General features: G+C 42.2%; 1 protein-coding gene and 1 long non-coding RNA gene across 8 annotated transcripts; one reads left to right on the top strand and one right to left on the bottom strand.

Moving 5' to 3' along the window:
- Nucleotides 1–251: 251 nt before the first annotated feature.
- On the bottom strand, nucleotides 252–16,375 carry LOC118115960 (sorting nexin-14). Of its 7 annotated transcripts, none has more exons than XM_035167205.2 (31): nucleotides 16,020–16,375; nucleotides 15,686–15,856; nucleotides 14,916–15,036; nucleotides 14,728–14,801; nucleotides 13,687–13,765; nucleotides 13,544–13,587; nucleotides 13,359–13,446; nucleotides 13,190–13,274; nucleotides 12,942–13,098; nucleotides 12,699–12,774; nucleotides 12,490–12,534; nucleotides 12,044–12,124; nucleotides 11,645–11,759; nucleotides 11,233–11,388; nucleotides 10,984–11,108; nucleotides 10,268–10,326; nucleotides 9,666–9,692; nucleotides 8,677–8,823; nucleotides 7,899–8,031; nucleotides 6,781–6,967; nucleotides 5,572–5,655; nucleotides 5,170–5,270; nucleotides 3,525–3,636; nucleotides 3,325–3,365; nucleotides 2,985–3,104; nucleotides 2,611–2,734; nucleotides 1,965–2,129; nucleotides 1,433–1,528; nucleotides 1,243–1,334; nucleotides 738–833; nucleotides 252–421 (listed from the first exon to the last, which is right to left on the bottom strand). In XM_035167205.2, the coding sequence occupies exons 2-30, from the start codon at nucleotides 15,820–15,822 to the stop codon at nucleotides 768–770; spliced, it is 2,937 nt and encodes a 978-aa protein (XP_035023096.2). In that variant the 5' UTR covers nucleotides 15,823–15,856; nucleotides 16,020–16,375; the 3' UTR covers nucleotides 252–421; nucleotides 738–767. The 7 variants fall into 7 exon arrangements, with proteins under 7 accessions (XP_035023096.2, XP_035023094.2, XP_035023093.2 ...); XM_035167203.2 differs by having other exon boundaries at nucleotides 252–418; nucleotides 777–833; XM_035167202.2 differs by having other exon boundaries at nucleotides 777–833; nucleotides 16,020–16,372.
- LOC118115963 lies at nucleotides 4,280–7,789 on the top strand. The gene is made up of 3 exons (XR_004697621.1): nucleotides 4,280–4,368; nucleotides 4,819–4,903; nucleotides 7,689–7,789. It is a non-coding gene; the product is annotated as an uncharacterized LOC118115963 (long non-coding RNA).
- Nucleotides 16,376–16,749: the final 374 nt, after the last annotated feature.

The raw sequence follows: 16,749 nt of genomic DNA, 5'->3' as shown, positions 1-16,749 counted from the left end.
GCCCAAAACAATGCTTCACTAAAAGATATAAAAAAGTCCAAAGACTGCAACACACTGTTCATCATCCTCGTGAGATAAGATGAGCTGTCTGGCTGCTGTAACTCTCTTTTAAGACCAGTTCATCAAAGTGAAATCGAAAAGACGTGATTAAATTCTCAGTTTCAGTGGCTACAACAACCTGCAGCAGTCAACTAGATGTACACACTGTTTGCTTTTTATATTCAGGAAGAATCATGCAAACCACACAGACGTCTCATTTATCTGCATAATTTATTTTACAAAGTAGATGCTGTTTTACAGCAGGAGAAGCAGTGGAATAAGTTAATCTATGTTACAAGTGTGTTATGATGCATGTGTCACGTCCGTGGAAATCTTTACTTTACATCCATGGAGCCATCACAGTGGTCTCCTTCTGTACCTGCTGGAGAAAGAAAGACACACATGTTAGCACATTAATCTCTTATAGCTACAGATAAAATGTAAAAACCAGATGTCACAGCCGGCTTGTGTTTTCAAGGACATTTCACCCCAATAAAGTAATGATGATAAGAAGAAGAAGAAGAAGAAGAAGAAGAAGAAGAAGAAGAAGAATACATTTTATTTTTATAGCTCTTTTAACAATGCTCACTTTACATTAGTTAATGATAAACAGATTAATACAATTTTCCTCCATTCAGATTCTCCCCTCACTACTATATAGGATAACCAGTAAACTTAATGGATGTGCGTATATTTACACTATATTTCTTTAGAAGCCAGGACGAGCGTCAGTTTACCTTGTTGAGCTCAGGGAACAGCTCTTGAATGGTGATGTCCAATAGCACATATGTGAGCTGAGGAAGACATAGAACAGACAGACGATGAAGAGCATTAAGATCCGTCATCTTCAAATATAAACGTATCACAGCAATACAGCTTTTAAATCAATATGCAAATGCTGAAATGAAGGGCGATTTGACATTGAAATCACACAAACAAAAGTAGTGTACATAAGTGTCTCATGCAACAGTGTGTACCTATACGTAGGTGTGAGTGTACATGATCAGAGATATATAACATGACAACAGGTTCACATCCACTTTAACTCGCTCATTGACTGTCACAGCTTCTCTCAGCTCTTTGTTTGTTATCTTGACAAATTTGTTTCAAGCAGTGAGAAACTCGAAATACGGACAGACGGACAACCGGTTCCCGGCTGTTGTCGTGTGCAGAGGCATGAAAAAGAAGCATGTGTGTTTGTACCTGTTTGTTGAGAACTGGCTGTTGCAGTCCATCGAACAGGAGGCCGACGCCTTCGTACTTGGCCTCTTCTCCGATACATTTCCCCAGCAAGTCTAAACAGAAAAGACCAACACGTAAAACTGGCTGCCAGTTCTCACATCGGAATAATTGTCTTGTAATTGGAAAGGACCTTTAAAAGCTGAATGAATACCTGGAATATATCTCATCATTTGTTCATAAGTCCTCTTCGCCCTCTTCTGCTTTTCTTGGGCTGAGCGGGGGGGACTGCTCTCACAGAAAACTGTGTCTAGAGAGGCAAAGAAGATTCCCAATGAGAGCCTGTTCAATGGTTCATTAGATTGACTCCACTCTCATGTTTGTGTAACTACATAAGGCAGGAGGTGGTTAGTTTAGCTTAGCATTAAGACTGAAACAAAGGGAAACATCTAGCCTGCCGATATATTCAAAGCACTAATTAACATGTTGTATCTCATTTCCTAATGTACATACAAATAGAAACCTGAAAATGTAGTTTTAGGTAGATCATGTGATAACCAGCTGTTTCCACATGCTTTCAGTCTTTGAGTTAACTTCCTCATGGCCCTTGAACTGGAATCAAATGTCTCATCTCGCTGCCAATCTATTTTGGCCCATTAACAGCTTGTATTTACCAGTATAATTTTTTTTTATGTTAAAATGTTCCTCTGACATTCATGTCAACTTCTCTGATTTAACGGCTGTACCTCTGAGCAGAGTGATGAGCGAGACGAGCCGGTGCTCCTGGACCACCTGGTTCAGTTTGTGCTGGAGGTAATAATCTGTGTAGTTCTCCAGTGTGTTCTTGAACAGGATCCTGCCGCCCATCAGCAGGTGGTGCAGCCAGTCGGGGATATGGAAGACAACTCGGCCTGATAACCACCAAGAAGGACAGAGAGAACATATATATACACAGATTCTTATCTATGTCTTTTACTGCAAATAGCATTTAAACACTTCAGAGCTTGTTTCAGAAACATTCTTTAAAAATATAAATAATATTTATTATTAATAATACAAGGGTATTCGAGTTAACGTGGGTAAATACTATTCAAAAATCGTTTTATCCTCAAATATATCTATGCCACAACATCGTTCATTTGTTGATGTTTCATATTATGAGTGTGTCACAGATACGCAATCATTAAATTGAATAGAATTTTGATTACCTTATATATGAATAGTAAAATGAGTAGTATTCTATGATGTGTTCTAATATTTTTACAAGCTGATAAAATAAATCCAAGACATCGTAAAACCGACAATAACATCCTGCTGCGTGTCTACAATAATAATAAAATGTGTGATAAACAGTGTGTGATGGACAGATTGTAATAAACACACTTCACTTACCCAAATACATTAGGTAGTCATACACGCCTTCGACCGTGATCATCTCCATGAAGTAGTTCTGATTGTGTCTCTTCTCGGTCAGTTCCGATCGGTTGGCGTTGTTTTTGAAGACGTCGTTGAACAGCTAGAAGAGAGGGATTTATATTAGTTTTCATATTATAGCTCATTTAAAACCAACATATATTTCCTGTTGTGAGTGACTGACAGAGCTTTACTGAACGAAATGCACGGCTTCAGTCAGACTAGGTCACAACCTTGTAAAGCTGCACAGTGTATGGTCAATATGTGAAATCGTGGATGTAGTTGAAAACTGTTACATCAAGTGTCAGTCGGCTGAAAAGGATATACAGAGTTCTGACATTTCGATTTCTAACCTTTTTGTCATTTTCCGATGTTGGGCTCAGGATAGTGAGCTCGGGACGGCTCGGTTTGGGTTTGGGAGATTCACAGGAGTTGAAGAACGACTGGATGAAAGGCTCCAGATGTTGCCCTTTCTGTCCAGAAAACACAGCAGGCAATTGATATAAGTTACAGCGAGAGTATTATTTCTCTAAAAGATGCATTTGTCATGTCAAAATATTCTTTGAGTCTAAGTTGATGTTTGTGCCAAATTTGAGGAAATTCCCTCAAGTAAATAAAAAGGTAAAACATTCTGCAGAGTGTTATACCACACACACACACACACACACGCACACACACACACACGCACAGTACCTCTTTTATGAGTTTGCTGGGAACGGACTTGATGATTTTCCCTGTAAAGTATAAATATTTTATCTCAGTGATGTAAAGTTCAATATCTTTTCACAAGGTCAAGCTGATCAATCATTTTCAGCCTCTTTCACTCTCTGAAAACATGACGATCCATCTCTCTGGTCCTCGTCACGTTCTCTAACATCTGCCTCATACTGTACCCAGGTTCACTTCAGGCAGCATCTTGTCCAGGAACTGAGACCCCATACTGTGAGGAGACAGGAAGTCGGCCAGCAACTGACTGTTGCTCAGCTCTGGATGCTGGAGAAGTTTCTGCAAAGAAAATACATGAATATGCATGATGTCGGAAATTATGATCTTTGATGGTGGAAAATCGTTTACAGGATCCAAAATGTATTTTACACTAAAACTGACCACTCACAGCGCTTTACAGTACAGTTTTTTACCATTCACACACATTCATTTATCGCTAGGGGCAGCAGTTTTTCTATGAGTACGGTCAGTATCTTGCCCAAGGAAACTACGATATGCAGAAGACTGGGATCAAGCAGCCAACCTTCTGGTGAGAAAACGGCCCGCTCAACCCCCTGAGCCACAGTTGCCCCCAGTTGGGTCAAAGCAGACACAGTATATTTTACCCTACACATGTTTTACCCATTTTGTGACTTGACTGACTTTTGAGGGTTAAAACTTTATTTTATTGTTTATTTATATTTCAAAGGCTACAAACAGAGTTTATTGCTTTTAATTTCCAGCCTTTCCTGTCCATTTAATTCATAAAGCTTTTAAAATCAAGTGGGTATTTTCAAATTTTTTCCTGTGGTCAGTTATGTGATGGTTTTGTCATGATGCTCTTCCAAGGAAAGACTACAGACTGTAAAGATGGACGAGTTATGACCTATACTGCACCCAGCCACCAGATGGCGATCGAGACACTTTAGCTTGACTTTCGAGGAGCTGTCACAGAGTTCATCTTTATTTACACAATCTACTGGAAGGACCAGATTCTTCCCTCGGCGGTGTGTTCAAGGACACTTTGAAAAGGTAGACGTTGTTGTCAATCTCAGTTTGCAAACAATCTTCAGTTGTGTAGATTCTGTCATTTTTCTTCTAAATCTTGTGACAGCTAATTCTCAAACCTAGTTTTCAGCAACCTTGACTGCACGGCTAAAGAGAGTGGATCGCAACCCCCCCCGACTCCAACCTCTGTCTGAACTCTGTCACTCATTCTCTCTGTCATTTCCACTGTGATTTGAAACGCTACACACAAGTGAGACACAGAGATCATTTCTGATTTCTAATCTGTCCATCGTTTGGTCACAACATACTTTTTTACAATTTTTCCTGATAGGTTGAGATTGACCTCTAGAAAAAGGTTGTTTTCTGCCAGTGACGTGTTGCTGCTGAGATTCTAGTCTCGAAAGATTAAGGCTGTTTCCATTTAATCTTGATGTCAGTGCTGCCTGTTCAACCTGCCACATCAACTCTCTGCAGTGGACACAGGATTTTATCGGCTTCAATCGGCAGTGATGGAAAAGTGACACCCGGGTGAAGGCGCCACTTTGGCAAAGGCAGCGAGGTGAGAGAAAAAAAAAAACCTGTATATATCCACTCACTTATTATAAAAGAGGTATTAAAGTGCTTTAGAATTACAGTATATATATATTTATATAAAAAGGACATTAGACTTGTTTCATATTTAAATTTGTTATACATGTCTCATGCACTTGCTTGACAATTATATGACCCCACTTACACTGCAGAGAGATTTCAGTGTGTTTAAATGTGCAGAAAAACTACAGACAAACAGAATCAATCAACCTAATAAAACTCAGTGTCTTCTACCTGAAGGTACTCCTGGAAGTCTACCCGCTTGGATGTGAGAAACTCATAATTCTTGGGGCCGATGATTCTCTTCGAAGGCAACTGTGCATCCGGAAACGAGCCTGTAGAGGGCGCAAGATTTCACAGAAAGGAACGCTGAAAAAATATTAACAGAGAAAAAGTCTTCCGACCCCTTTCACTGCACGGCCGTCAATTCCCTGCTCCACTTAACCAGTTGTTCTCCCCTTTCCATCAATTTGATTTACTTCAGACTTTATAATAAACCCTAACTTGGAAGCAATGATCAATACATTCTTAAGAGTCCATGAGATCATTTTGGTGGTGAATAAAAAAAAAAGAGAATGCTTAGTAAAGCCAGATAACCTCAGAGCACAGAACTAGAGAAACAATGATGAAACTTACCATGAAACTCAGTCAGTTTTGACTCAAGCACGTAGAACTCCAGGTATCTTCTGTACACAGACCAGTGCTCAGTCTCATGTCCGACTGCAGAGAAACACAGAAGAGATATTTTACTGGAAGAACAATAAATACATATAATCCAGTGCTTGTCAAAGGTTGAGAATTTACACTCACAGAGCTTGACAGTACAAGTCACATTCAATCATTCACACACAGAATCTTACAGCGCTTCAATATGTAGCAATCTTCCTATTACACACCATTCATACACTGTCAGCACAGCTGTCTAGAGCAATTTGGGGATCAGTATCTTGCCCAAGGACACTAAGGTAAAACCTTCGAACCAAGCAACTGCATTGCTGGTTTGTGTTATCCTCTCTAAATCTATATGATGTGCATGGAAAGACTTGGGAGGACAACGTAAACAACGGTCATTTCCTGTAGCTACAATTTACAGATGTCCCCTAAAGGCTATTGGTAGATGCAAGCTCAGCAAAGCAGCATGTGGCTCCCACTGTTACTGCAGCATATGCAACTAAAACAGGAAAAGATCAATCTTACATTAGAACACATCATTCACTCTATACAAACTAAGTCCTTTAATCAACCTGGTCAGGTCTTAATCTATGTGAGTGGACCAGCCAAGTAGAGTATGTGAAACCCTGTAATCTCAGTTAGATTCACTGCTGCATGATGGATCTCTGCATGTTGACACATAGAGCAATGAGAAGGAGAACTCAGGTCTCTGTTTGGAAAGAGTCCTGCTTTGCTTTCTGTGTGAAACGGACATCGGTAGAATCTACCTTTTTATCTGTTATTGGCCAGATCTTCCTCATGCAAGATATTTTCTAACTCAATGGGACTAACCAGGTTAAATAAAGGCTAATATATAAAAAATAAATACATTTGAGTTTTCAAGAAAAACACAGTAATGGAGAGATGCTTGGGAGCTAGCTCAGGCACTCAACCTGTACTGCTCTACTCATGTGACATGCCTCAATCTCCACTATTCTCTATCATACCCCACCTGCCCTGCATCATTATCACTGCCTGTCGATTCAGACCCTCCACCACTCCAGCATCCACCTGCACGCTCCGCCAGGGGTCGAAGATGTTTGCTCATCACTACCCGTTATCTCTATGTGACCATATCTGGAAAAGTGATGAGTTTAGAGCCGGGACAGAAGGACGAGTCCCATTCAGCCTCACCTGCCTTCCTGTCGTTGCGCTCCACGTCGATGCAGAACACAGGGATCCTTTCTCTCTTCACGTCGTCATCGTAGAAATCAATGTACGGGATGGTGATGTTCCAGGCTGAGAGGTTTCGAGGCGTGCTGGGGGTAGAGGCTGCCTCCATGGGGGAGTCATCCTCCAGCACCATCATGGCCTCCTCCACCTGGGATGGAAGAACGTGAGGTTAAGGTCGAGCAGTGAACTCTGAATAAACAGGTCAGAAAATGTTTAGGTCTTAAAAGTCATTGTTTGAGACTCAACGACAAATAAGGGAAATGGAAAAGTAAAGCATGAGCATGTAAACTCATGCAGTGCAATCATAAAAAGAGAAAAGGAAGTACTGGAGAAATTTAAGTCCAACTGGTTCTTCAGAACAGCTCAATCGCTATGTGGACTCATGTAAATGGAGGCTGGATACCACTGATTTAGGACTAAATACTCTGACACCAGCAAAACCCAAAACTCTGGGAGAGAGACTTGTTAAACTTTCTTTTCTTTACTCACCAACGCCCTCGAGTGGTAAATGTTGTGGTAGTGTAACAGAGAGCTTCAGTTTGCTTTGTTTCTCTCTGCAATATCTTGATAACTTCAAATTAGAATGGAGTGATTTTTACAAATGACTTTGTTGGAGAATGAATGAGAGAACCTTCCACTGCTCATCATTTAAATCAGGAATCTAATCTGACAAAGAACTGTTATCCATTCCCTATACCACTTGTTCTCCGAGGGTCGTGGGGGCAGCTGACATTGGGCGGGGGACACTCTGGACAGGTTGCCAGCCAATCCCAGGGCCAACGTGCAGAGACAACCCATTCACTCTCACAGTCACACCCAGGGTCAATTCAGAATCTCAAATTAACCTAACTTCCATCTACATTTCTTAGGACTGTGGGAGGAAACTGGAGAACCCGGAGGAAACCCACGCAGACAAAGGAAAAACAGAGAGACCCAGACTAAACCGGGATTCGAACCAGGAAGGCGACCATTCTAACCTCCAAACCACCGTGCCGCCCGAGAACCATCATCCTGTGACTATTTGCACTTTACATCACACAAAAAATTTAGTGTTCCGATTATTTTTACATCAGTCTCACCATGTCATCCTCTCCCTCCACCAGCCCATAAGATGGCAGCATGGCTCCCTCCATGGTTGTGCTCTTGAACACTCCTTTGATTTTGCTGCCGATGCGGCTGATCCCAAAGGACTCGCCCCTCTTTGCCGTGTTCCTGCAGGACAGACAAAGAGGTTGTTGGACGATGCACGATGGAGGAGATGTGCAAGGTTTCAGCAAAGCTTACGCCGTTTGATAAAAGTTACACAGAAGATACTGTGGAGGAGAGAAGGGGGAGGTAGGAGCAGCGCACGAGGAAGAAAATGACGATTGTACATGGAAGGAAAAAGCTAAAGAAACCAAATCCAAAGCCAATACATCTATTTACAACCATTTCACAATGTCTGGGTTTGTCTGTTATAAACACTGCGGGGCAAAAAGCAAACACAGCACACAGCAGTGATTTCATGAAGCGATGTCTAATTTGAAGGGGATCAAAATTGTAATAAAAGTGATCAGTTGCCGTTCAACCAGAAAACAGGTGCTCTGTGCCAGTAAATAAAGTAAAAATGGTGACATACCGAATATACAAGGAGCTGAACACTGAAAAGTCACTGCATTGTCAAAAACAACAGGGAGTGTTTAGTCTGAACAAAACAACAGGGTCGGATAAAGGACACGTGACAAACAAAAAACAGGATCCACATGCAGCGGTCCCACCATGCAGGAGTCGGGCTGAGACTGGGGTCACGTGAGGGGAAACTGGACGGCATGACATCACACTGAGCGACCTGCGACACACAGATGGCCCCTGACTTACTTCGGTGATGAGTGGCGGTGGGATAGCGAGCCGTACGGGAAGGTGGTGAACGTGGACTGGGCATGGAGGGAATTAAGAGATGCAGGTGAAGAGCTGCCAGAGGCGGTGAACAGTGAGGACGGGGACTCGGGGCTCCAGTCCCAGGGACTACGAGCAGAGCAGGGTCAGGTTCCCGAGGGCGAGAGGAGGGAGAGGACCATGGATCATACCAGGCAGGCATTATGGTGGTTGCAGAATCAAGAGTGGACACACGGTCACAGACACAGCATGGTGGTGGTAATACATTGATGCAGTAATAGGCGGACGAATGGGCAGAGTGGAGGGGGTTACTGAATAGCAGACATGGAGGGAGTTTAGTAAAAAACGGAGAGGCAGTAACGGCCATTGTCTACTAGTTCTTCTGCCTCATTAGATTTTCTGCATTCACAACTACATTGCTTTATGACTAGATGTAAAATCTGATACATGGAATAAATCACTTTCCTTCCCTTAGTTCTCGCTCCCTGAGAGGTTTCCTTACGTTATTTTGGAAGCGTGAAAACGTACGTCTAAAATACAAAGTATGAAAAACAAAGCCTAAACTCCTCCCATCCCTCCCCTCCAAAAGTCAATTTTTATATCACGTCTGTCCAACACCACTACTTTTGATCAGCTTAGTTAACATTCGATTAACGACGTCTCATGATTATCATGGTTGGCTGATTAACCTTTCTACATCTTCTCTCATTTGCTTTTAAGCACAGAGTAAAACAAAACTGTAATTAGATTAGAAATAAAATCATATACATTCTTTGATAGTGCTTGTTGAACTGAAGCCCTGGTTACAGTGGACCCGGGGAACAGTGAATTTGTAAAAAAAATTAAATAAAGGCGAGGCAATTCTCTGTCGGAGCAGTCAGGCAAGAATGGAGTGTAGTTTGAATCTTGCGTGCAGCAGCACCGCGCAGCAAGCCACTGTTTTGATCAGCACACCGATGCCTTATACTCACCGAATGTCATCCATACTCAGGCTATTTCTGGAACAATATGCACAAGGAGTTAGTGGCAGGGCCCCGTGGCCACATACACACCACGCCCCGTGAGAGAAACATGACATTCGATCCCTGGGCTCAACTCAGTTTACGTCTCATTTTAATTTCATTATGCTGCAGAGTGAAAAAATATATTTTATTGCTAATTTAAAGCTTATTTTAGACCATTGAGACCAAATGTGCGTGCATTCATATTTATATGTGCTGCAGCTGCCACATGCTGTGTTGTTCATTCATACTGCAGTGGCCAGTCTAATACAGGGAATTGTGAACATTTAAAAAATATATTTATCATCAGTAAAATTAACTAACCCTTGAAAAAATTTAATTTTGATTAGACAAACTTTAGTTGCATGTGGGTGCAAACGTGATTCATTTCCTGCCTAAAAAATGAACTACCAGTGAGTCATTCTGTGTTTAAATTGCACAGAATGACTTAGGCTTTTGATACTAGATTATCAGAAGTCACATGTCACATAATTTAAAATCGTGGTAAACATTATAGAAAAATATTTTTTTATGTTACACACAAACAGAAACGTTGCTGAAGGGAAACCGACCTGCTCATCTTCGAATTCCTGGCGGGGGACTCGGCCCCTCGCAGAAGCTGCCGAAAGTACTGGAGGACGACACGGAAAGAGAGAATGAGCAGAGAATTTAAATCAATCAAACACTGCAACGTATGATACATTTGTGTGTACAAACAACATTAGAGAAACGTAATCTATCGGGTGACTTCTTTTGATCTTATTAATGGTTATTATGACCGCACAATTTATTTTAGAGCAGCAACAGGAGCGTGAACAAAAAGAATCAATCAATCTCAAATTATTTTCCAGACACACTACTCATGCAGGGCAGTGGCCTGCTGTGGACAATGGCCGAGCAATAGTCCACCCAGCTGCATTCAATGAGACAGCGACTGAGGGGTGAAATTCGGCTTGGCAGCTTGGCATGGCGCCAGCGTCGGCTCGTTGGCCAATCGCGCCTCCGGTATTGGTGACATGGACGACTGCGGTTGGTGGCTGGGCGATCGGAAGAGGATGGCGCAAGAGAGTCAGTGAATTACAAATCAGCTCTAATTCCAGCGTTTGACCGATTTAGCTTTACTTCTGACACACAAACATAAATTCAAACGCTGGGGGATATTAAGATTCAGCCTGAAGTGAAGCGAGCACCACAGATGTAAAAGAGGTGGATTGATACATTTGTTTGAGCTGCAGACGGGGTGTTGTTAAGCTGTTTTTTTAATTTATTATTATGTGTTTGTGCTAACCTCGTCGCTGTGACAGAACATGGGGGTGAAAACATTCTCCAGGAGGGACAGGACGTGTTCATAGGCTTCAAACAAACACCTCATGGTTTGCAGTTTCACCACCTCTGGATACGGGCCCTCTGCAACTGTGGAAATAAAATAATATTTATCATCACAGTAATTAAATGTCCAGTAAGTATTTGTGCTTCTTCAAGATGAAATTAAAGTCCTCTTAGATCATTTGATCCGGAGAGGATCCTTATCGCTCACTATTGCGTATTTCTTCCACGATAAAGGGGTCGAAGCGGATCTTGTCAACGCTCTCGTCCAAACAGTAGGTCTCGTAGATCTTCTTCACCTCCTCGTGGAGCATCATCTTCTCCGAGTCTGACAGCTCAGGGCGAAGTATCCTGTCGTTGAACTCCTCTGGGAATAGTCAGACATGTCAAAGTCACAGTGTAACAATGCAAACCTCTGTCTTCAGTAAGTTTTACTGATGATTTCAGACGGATATGGTTGAAATTACAGCACCTAGAAACTTCAAGTACAGATTCCTACTTAAATCATATAACTTGTTTTAAGAGCATTCACAATTTCAATTTTAGAATATAAACATTTCAGGCAATGTTGGTCCTATGCAGGCTTACCGGTCCTCTTTTGGGAAGCACTAGGAAACACTTACCGACTGAGAGGCAGAACTGGAGCACATGCACGGCCCCCTCTTGCTTCAAAAAGTTCATAAACCGAAAGAGGAGGTCTTGCTGTTCTCTGATTTCCTTCAACTCAAGCTTCAGCACCTGGTCAGACAGAGAGAGAGAGAGAGAAAGAGAGGAGTGGCTAAGTAAAGAGAGAAATCACAGTTGAGTGTTCCTGCAAATATTTGTGAGTTGCATCTTGATTTGAGCAAATGTCAGGGGCTAAAACACTGAATCTGCATATTGTCATTACAGTGTGTACTAGATGCTGTCACACACAGGGTCCAGTGACTTGAAGTGCTTTAAATTAATCTTGTACGTATTTATATATGTTGAAATTAAAATTACTCTACCACTATATCCCATGTATGAGAGGAAACACTTACTGAGGGCTTTTTGCTTCGAGTGTCAGAATATTTCTGCAGGAAAGGAACCAGCGTTGAAGCTGGCTCTGTGGCGACTTCAGGCTTGAGAGACAAACATAGATAGAAAACATCCCATTAACCCATAAATGATCTATACTCAGTATAAACTTTATATATAGACGTGGATGCAATTAGAGCTAGAGCCTGATTGATTTAATCGGCATATCTGCATTTATGTTTGCCAGTACGCTGCGGTGTGAAAAGTTGTTTTTCAGAATAAATGATGAAGAAAAGATGTGCATTTATGTTCATATTTTACTTTTTTTTTTTTATATTTTCTTAGTTCAAGTTCTATGTATTTGGTTGTGTTTGTGTTTGTTGTTTTCATTAATAGTATTTTTTTTTTTAAACCTGAGCCGACATATAGACATCTGAAATTATGAGTTGAAATATCAACGTATACTTACAGGGGAGTTGTCGATGTATATCAAAAGCAAATGATTCACTGTGTCCTGAAACAAAAACAAAAATCATGCAGAACACGGTTGCTATTCCTGGTGTTCGAACAAAGAGCATCTTTGTCTACAACTTACATGCTCATGATGGACACTGATCAACATTCTTGCTAAATAGAATAAATCAAATTGAGCCCTTAGTGGGTCTACAGTACACTCACAGGATCAGCCAAGTAGTCCAGTGAAGGAAGGAAGACAGAACCAGCCAAGACTTCTCTTATTAGGAGAGTAAGAGATCTGAGAGGAGCGAGGGGATAAGGCAGCAGGAAATAAGAGTGAAAGAGTAAAGAAGGATCCTCAGCTACTAGAACAGTTAAGTCTGCAGATGGTGGGATTATTTGTAAGTCGTTTTGAGGAATATATGAGGGCACTGCATAGCCGTTACGGTCACAGCTGTGAGTTACCTGCAGTCTGTAGCCTTGGGAGGCAGGATGTAGGGGAAGAGCATCTCCGTCAGCTTCCTGAGGTAGAGGAGCTCATCTCTGCGGCTGCGCAGGGCTACGTGGAGGTCGGGGCCGTATTCCTCCAGAGCAGCTTGCTGAAGGTGCTCTGTGAGCTTTACTACAGAGAAGAGCAGGGGGGAAAAAGGATTTAGCCTTTTTATGGTGAACATAAAGAAGAGGAATCAGCGGGTGACGCATGTCGCCACTACCTTTCTGCCTGGCTTTGCTTATGATTTCAATATGCTTCATGGAAACTTTAAGAAGCTTTTGTGTGATGAGGGATGCCACATCCACCTGAGGGAGAAAAAAATTATATTTAAAAAGAATTCTGTGAATCAGCATCCAAAGATTTTGACTGCATACAGTCTCGTTTTTTACCTTCTGGGTGCGTCGCACTAACACAGCTGAGAAGAAACGCAAAGTCACTCTCAGCTCGTCAACAAAGGCCTCATCATCGGTGATGTCTCTGAAAGAGAAAAATGTCACTTCAGTCCCCACATAAAACTAATTTTACTACCTCAATTTTTATTATGACGGAAAACTAAAAAGAGAAAATGGCTTACCTATACCAAGGATATACAAAATTTTCCAGAACAAGCTCTAGAATCTTGAAAAAAAAGCAGGAAAAATAAATAATAAATGTCAATAAACAATACAAGTAATTTTACATTCAACTTTAACAAAGTTTGATCCATGCATGTATTACCTCTGATAGAGAAGCATCAACCTTGGAGGGAACTTTCAGGTCAAGCCATGGCTGATAGTTTTCCAGTAATAATGTCGGTCTATCGATAAAACAAATCCCAGTATTACACAAAGAGAAAAACGTTGGAATCCTGTCTGACCACTAGGCGGTGGTGTAACATTTTCCATAGCATAACAAACCACAGTGTGTTAGTGAGCAAACACAGAATGCATGTTGTCAAACTGAATGCAAGGAAATCCAAGTGAAATAGTTTAAGAGCTTCACAGTGAATCTAAGTGACTCTTTAGACAGTTTAATGTCCTGTTTGCTTCTAAATAACTAGATTTTTACACAGCAGCATGGTAATAGATGGTAGAGGGTGTTGGGTGCGCTAGAGTTTGTGTCATCATCATAACTATTGTTGGCACAAACAATGAGGTCAAAACACAACACGGCACAATACTTTTGTGCCTTCAATGTTTTCATATGTCATTCAGTTTTGCCCTTTTATACATCTACATCTGTCTTTATGTTACAGGTTGTTTTTTTTATCATCAACCTGCCAGGAACCGCTGGTGAAAGCTGGCCGGCATGGTTTAATCTGGCACAATTACATGTTGGACTTAAAGGTTCAGTGTGTAGAATTTAGTGATGGAGTTGCATGTTGCAGCTGAATACCCCCTCCAAACATGAACCTGTGGTAACCTTCAGTTGTTGTAAAAACCCAAGCGGTGTTTAGTTTGTCCAGTCAGAGCTACTGTAAAAAAAACATGGCGGCCTCCATAGAGAGGATCCTCTCCTGATGTAAATATAAATGATTAAATATAAAAGGCCCATTCCACAGTAAAGAAAACCACAATTCGTACAATTTAGATAAAACACACTCGTGATGGTTATATTATATTCAATTTCTGCCAATAGATCCCTTTCACCTAAATCTTACACACTCAACCTTTAAGTAGGCATGTTAATCAATGTGTATTTTCCCTTTTTAATTAAACAAACATTACACAGAAAACCTTCTCAACCTCCACTGTGCTACAACACAACCAGGTAACTCACCTGTGTCTTTTGCACTTGATTTTTCCACAAACAGCACAGCTGTGTCCCAGTGGAAACAGCTCCTGTTGGTACGACTGCAAGAGAAATAAAAAACAGTAATTATGGGGATCCTGCCCTTCATTCACCCTGGCTGCAAATGGGACTTAATCATAGGGAATTTATGCGAAGCCTATATGCCTCTGAACTACCTTGGTCTTTGGTTTGATGGAGACGAAGATGTTGGGCAGCAAAGACTCAGGCCCCAGAGAGCAGTAAAACGTGACCACTCCGGCCAGGAAGGACCAAAACACGATTATGATATGAATATATCTGTGCAGAGAGAAGACATGTACTGCAGATTTGGGGGTGCTCACAGATATTTAAACAGTACACTCTGATAACAATCAATGTTGGAAGTGTAAAAGTGATCTGGGCACATGATGTGGGAGTGTTCCTTGGTTCATCCATTCTCTTGAGAAACATCAGGTATTGGGGGACTGGCTAAGATCAGCTCTACCATTAAACCCCATTGAAACCTAATGCATTGAACTGCAAATTCAGTATTTCAAAAGTTGGTCTTCTCACAGCTACAAGAGTCCTGTTGAAAAACTAGGAGCATCCTATGTGTCCCACAGCAAATGAATGGATCAATGAAACGATTAAGATTTCATCATATGAACACATGTTGGGGAAATAGGAGAAATGTAACCATGGGGCCACTTCTGGCTTCATGTAAAGCTGAGCCTATGAAATGTATATGTTAATTAATGACATTTATCCCCAGTGTTCATTGTTGGATTTGATTTGATCTCCCTTTATGCTGCTGGCAGGTCGACCTCCACCATGTTAATAATCTGTACTGTACCTCCTGTGTGGTACCCTGCACTGTCTCTTTGCACAAAATCATAATAAACATTTGCATTACAAGAAAACACGTGAAGTAGCCTGGATAAAGCGATGCATTTACAGAGTACTCTACCTGTTCAGCAGCACAGTGCACATCAGCAGGAGCAGCAGCAGGAAGCAGAAGACTGGGTACTGTCGGCCCAGCTCTCTGACCCGGTCCAGCTTGATCCTGCTGCGGCTCTTACGCAGAAAAGCGCTGATGCATCCCATCCTCGCCTGTGCATGTGCAGCCTAGTGCGGGTTACTGAAACATGGAGAGGGGGGGCGACCGTCTGAGTGTAGTAAACAATGGCGTGCAGCAGCAGCAGCAGCACCTCACAATCACGTCATTCAGAGCGACCGTCCTGCTTCGTGTACCGAGCAGGTTGTGTTGTTGTAGTCAGCCATGGACCGCAGCCCTTACTTACTGTGCGACTACGGTGGACGCTACGGGCCATTTTCCGCCGTCGTCCGGCAGCGACACCGTCGTGAGTGAGCAGAATAAATGCGGTGGAGGTGCAGAGAACAGCTGGAATCCACCGCTGGATTAGGAGTAGCTGCGCAGACCCGGGCTCTCCGGTGGGGTTTTAGCGTGTGTTCGGCTAGCGGCCGCTCCAGCTGTCATCTCTGTCCGCCGAGGGGCGTCGGGACCCGGGGCCGCCTGCGTGTGATGTCACCTCCGCTGCGTTTCCTCTGAGAACCGCTCGCTCCGGTAGTTTCACAGGCGAACAACGGTCTCTGACATTAAGGCCCCGGCAGAGGGTCCCACACATCCAGGGGACGGAGTCAGCGTCCTACCGCCGAGTTTCATTTGTGTTACTTTCAGTGTAAATATCACTGTGTGGTTATCAGCTCACCATGACAGTTTATTGAGGTTGACAAAATACATACATTTGATCATATTACTGGTAATGGGGTGTGTGTTACCTAACACGGAACAAACATTGGAAACATAACCGCCTGTTAATTAGTTCCGCTTTATTGGCCACCCACATCGCTGCTGTTCCCATGGTTACACGCAGATTTCGAACAGTGATCAAGTGTGTTTACGACCGGAAGCTTCCGGGTCAGCTAGTGATGATTCACACGAGGTCACATGTGTAGCTGTAGTTATAACAAGTTGTTTCAAAATATGTTCATGAAGACTTACTGTGATTT

The sequence above is a fragment of the Hippoglossus stenolepis genome, chromosome 10 (assembly GCF_022539355.2).
Source record: "Hippoglossus stenolepis isolate QCI-W04-F060 chromosome 10, HSTE1.2, whole genome shotgun sequence".
NCBI lineage: Eukaryota > Metazoa > Chordata > Actinopteri > Pleuronectiformes > Pleuronectidae > Hippoglossus > Hippoglossus stenolepis.
This window is presented reverse-complemented; position numbering and strand designations above follow the sequence as displayed.

Coding starts and splice junctions, on each gene's coding strand:
- LOC118115960 (XM_035167202.2), bottom strand. CDS start 15,822: ATGGGATGCATCAGCGCTTTTCTGCGTAAGAGCCGCAGCAGGATCAAG. Junction 12,125..12,489: donor TATACATCGACAACTCCCCT/GTAAGTATACGT, acceptor TTGTCTCTCAAG/CCTGAAGTCGCCACAGAGCC. Junction 1,335..1,432: donor AATGATGAGATATATTCCAG/GTATTCATTCAG, acceptor TTTTCTGTTTAG/ACTTGCTGGGGAAATGTATC.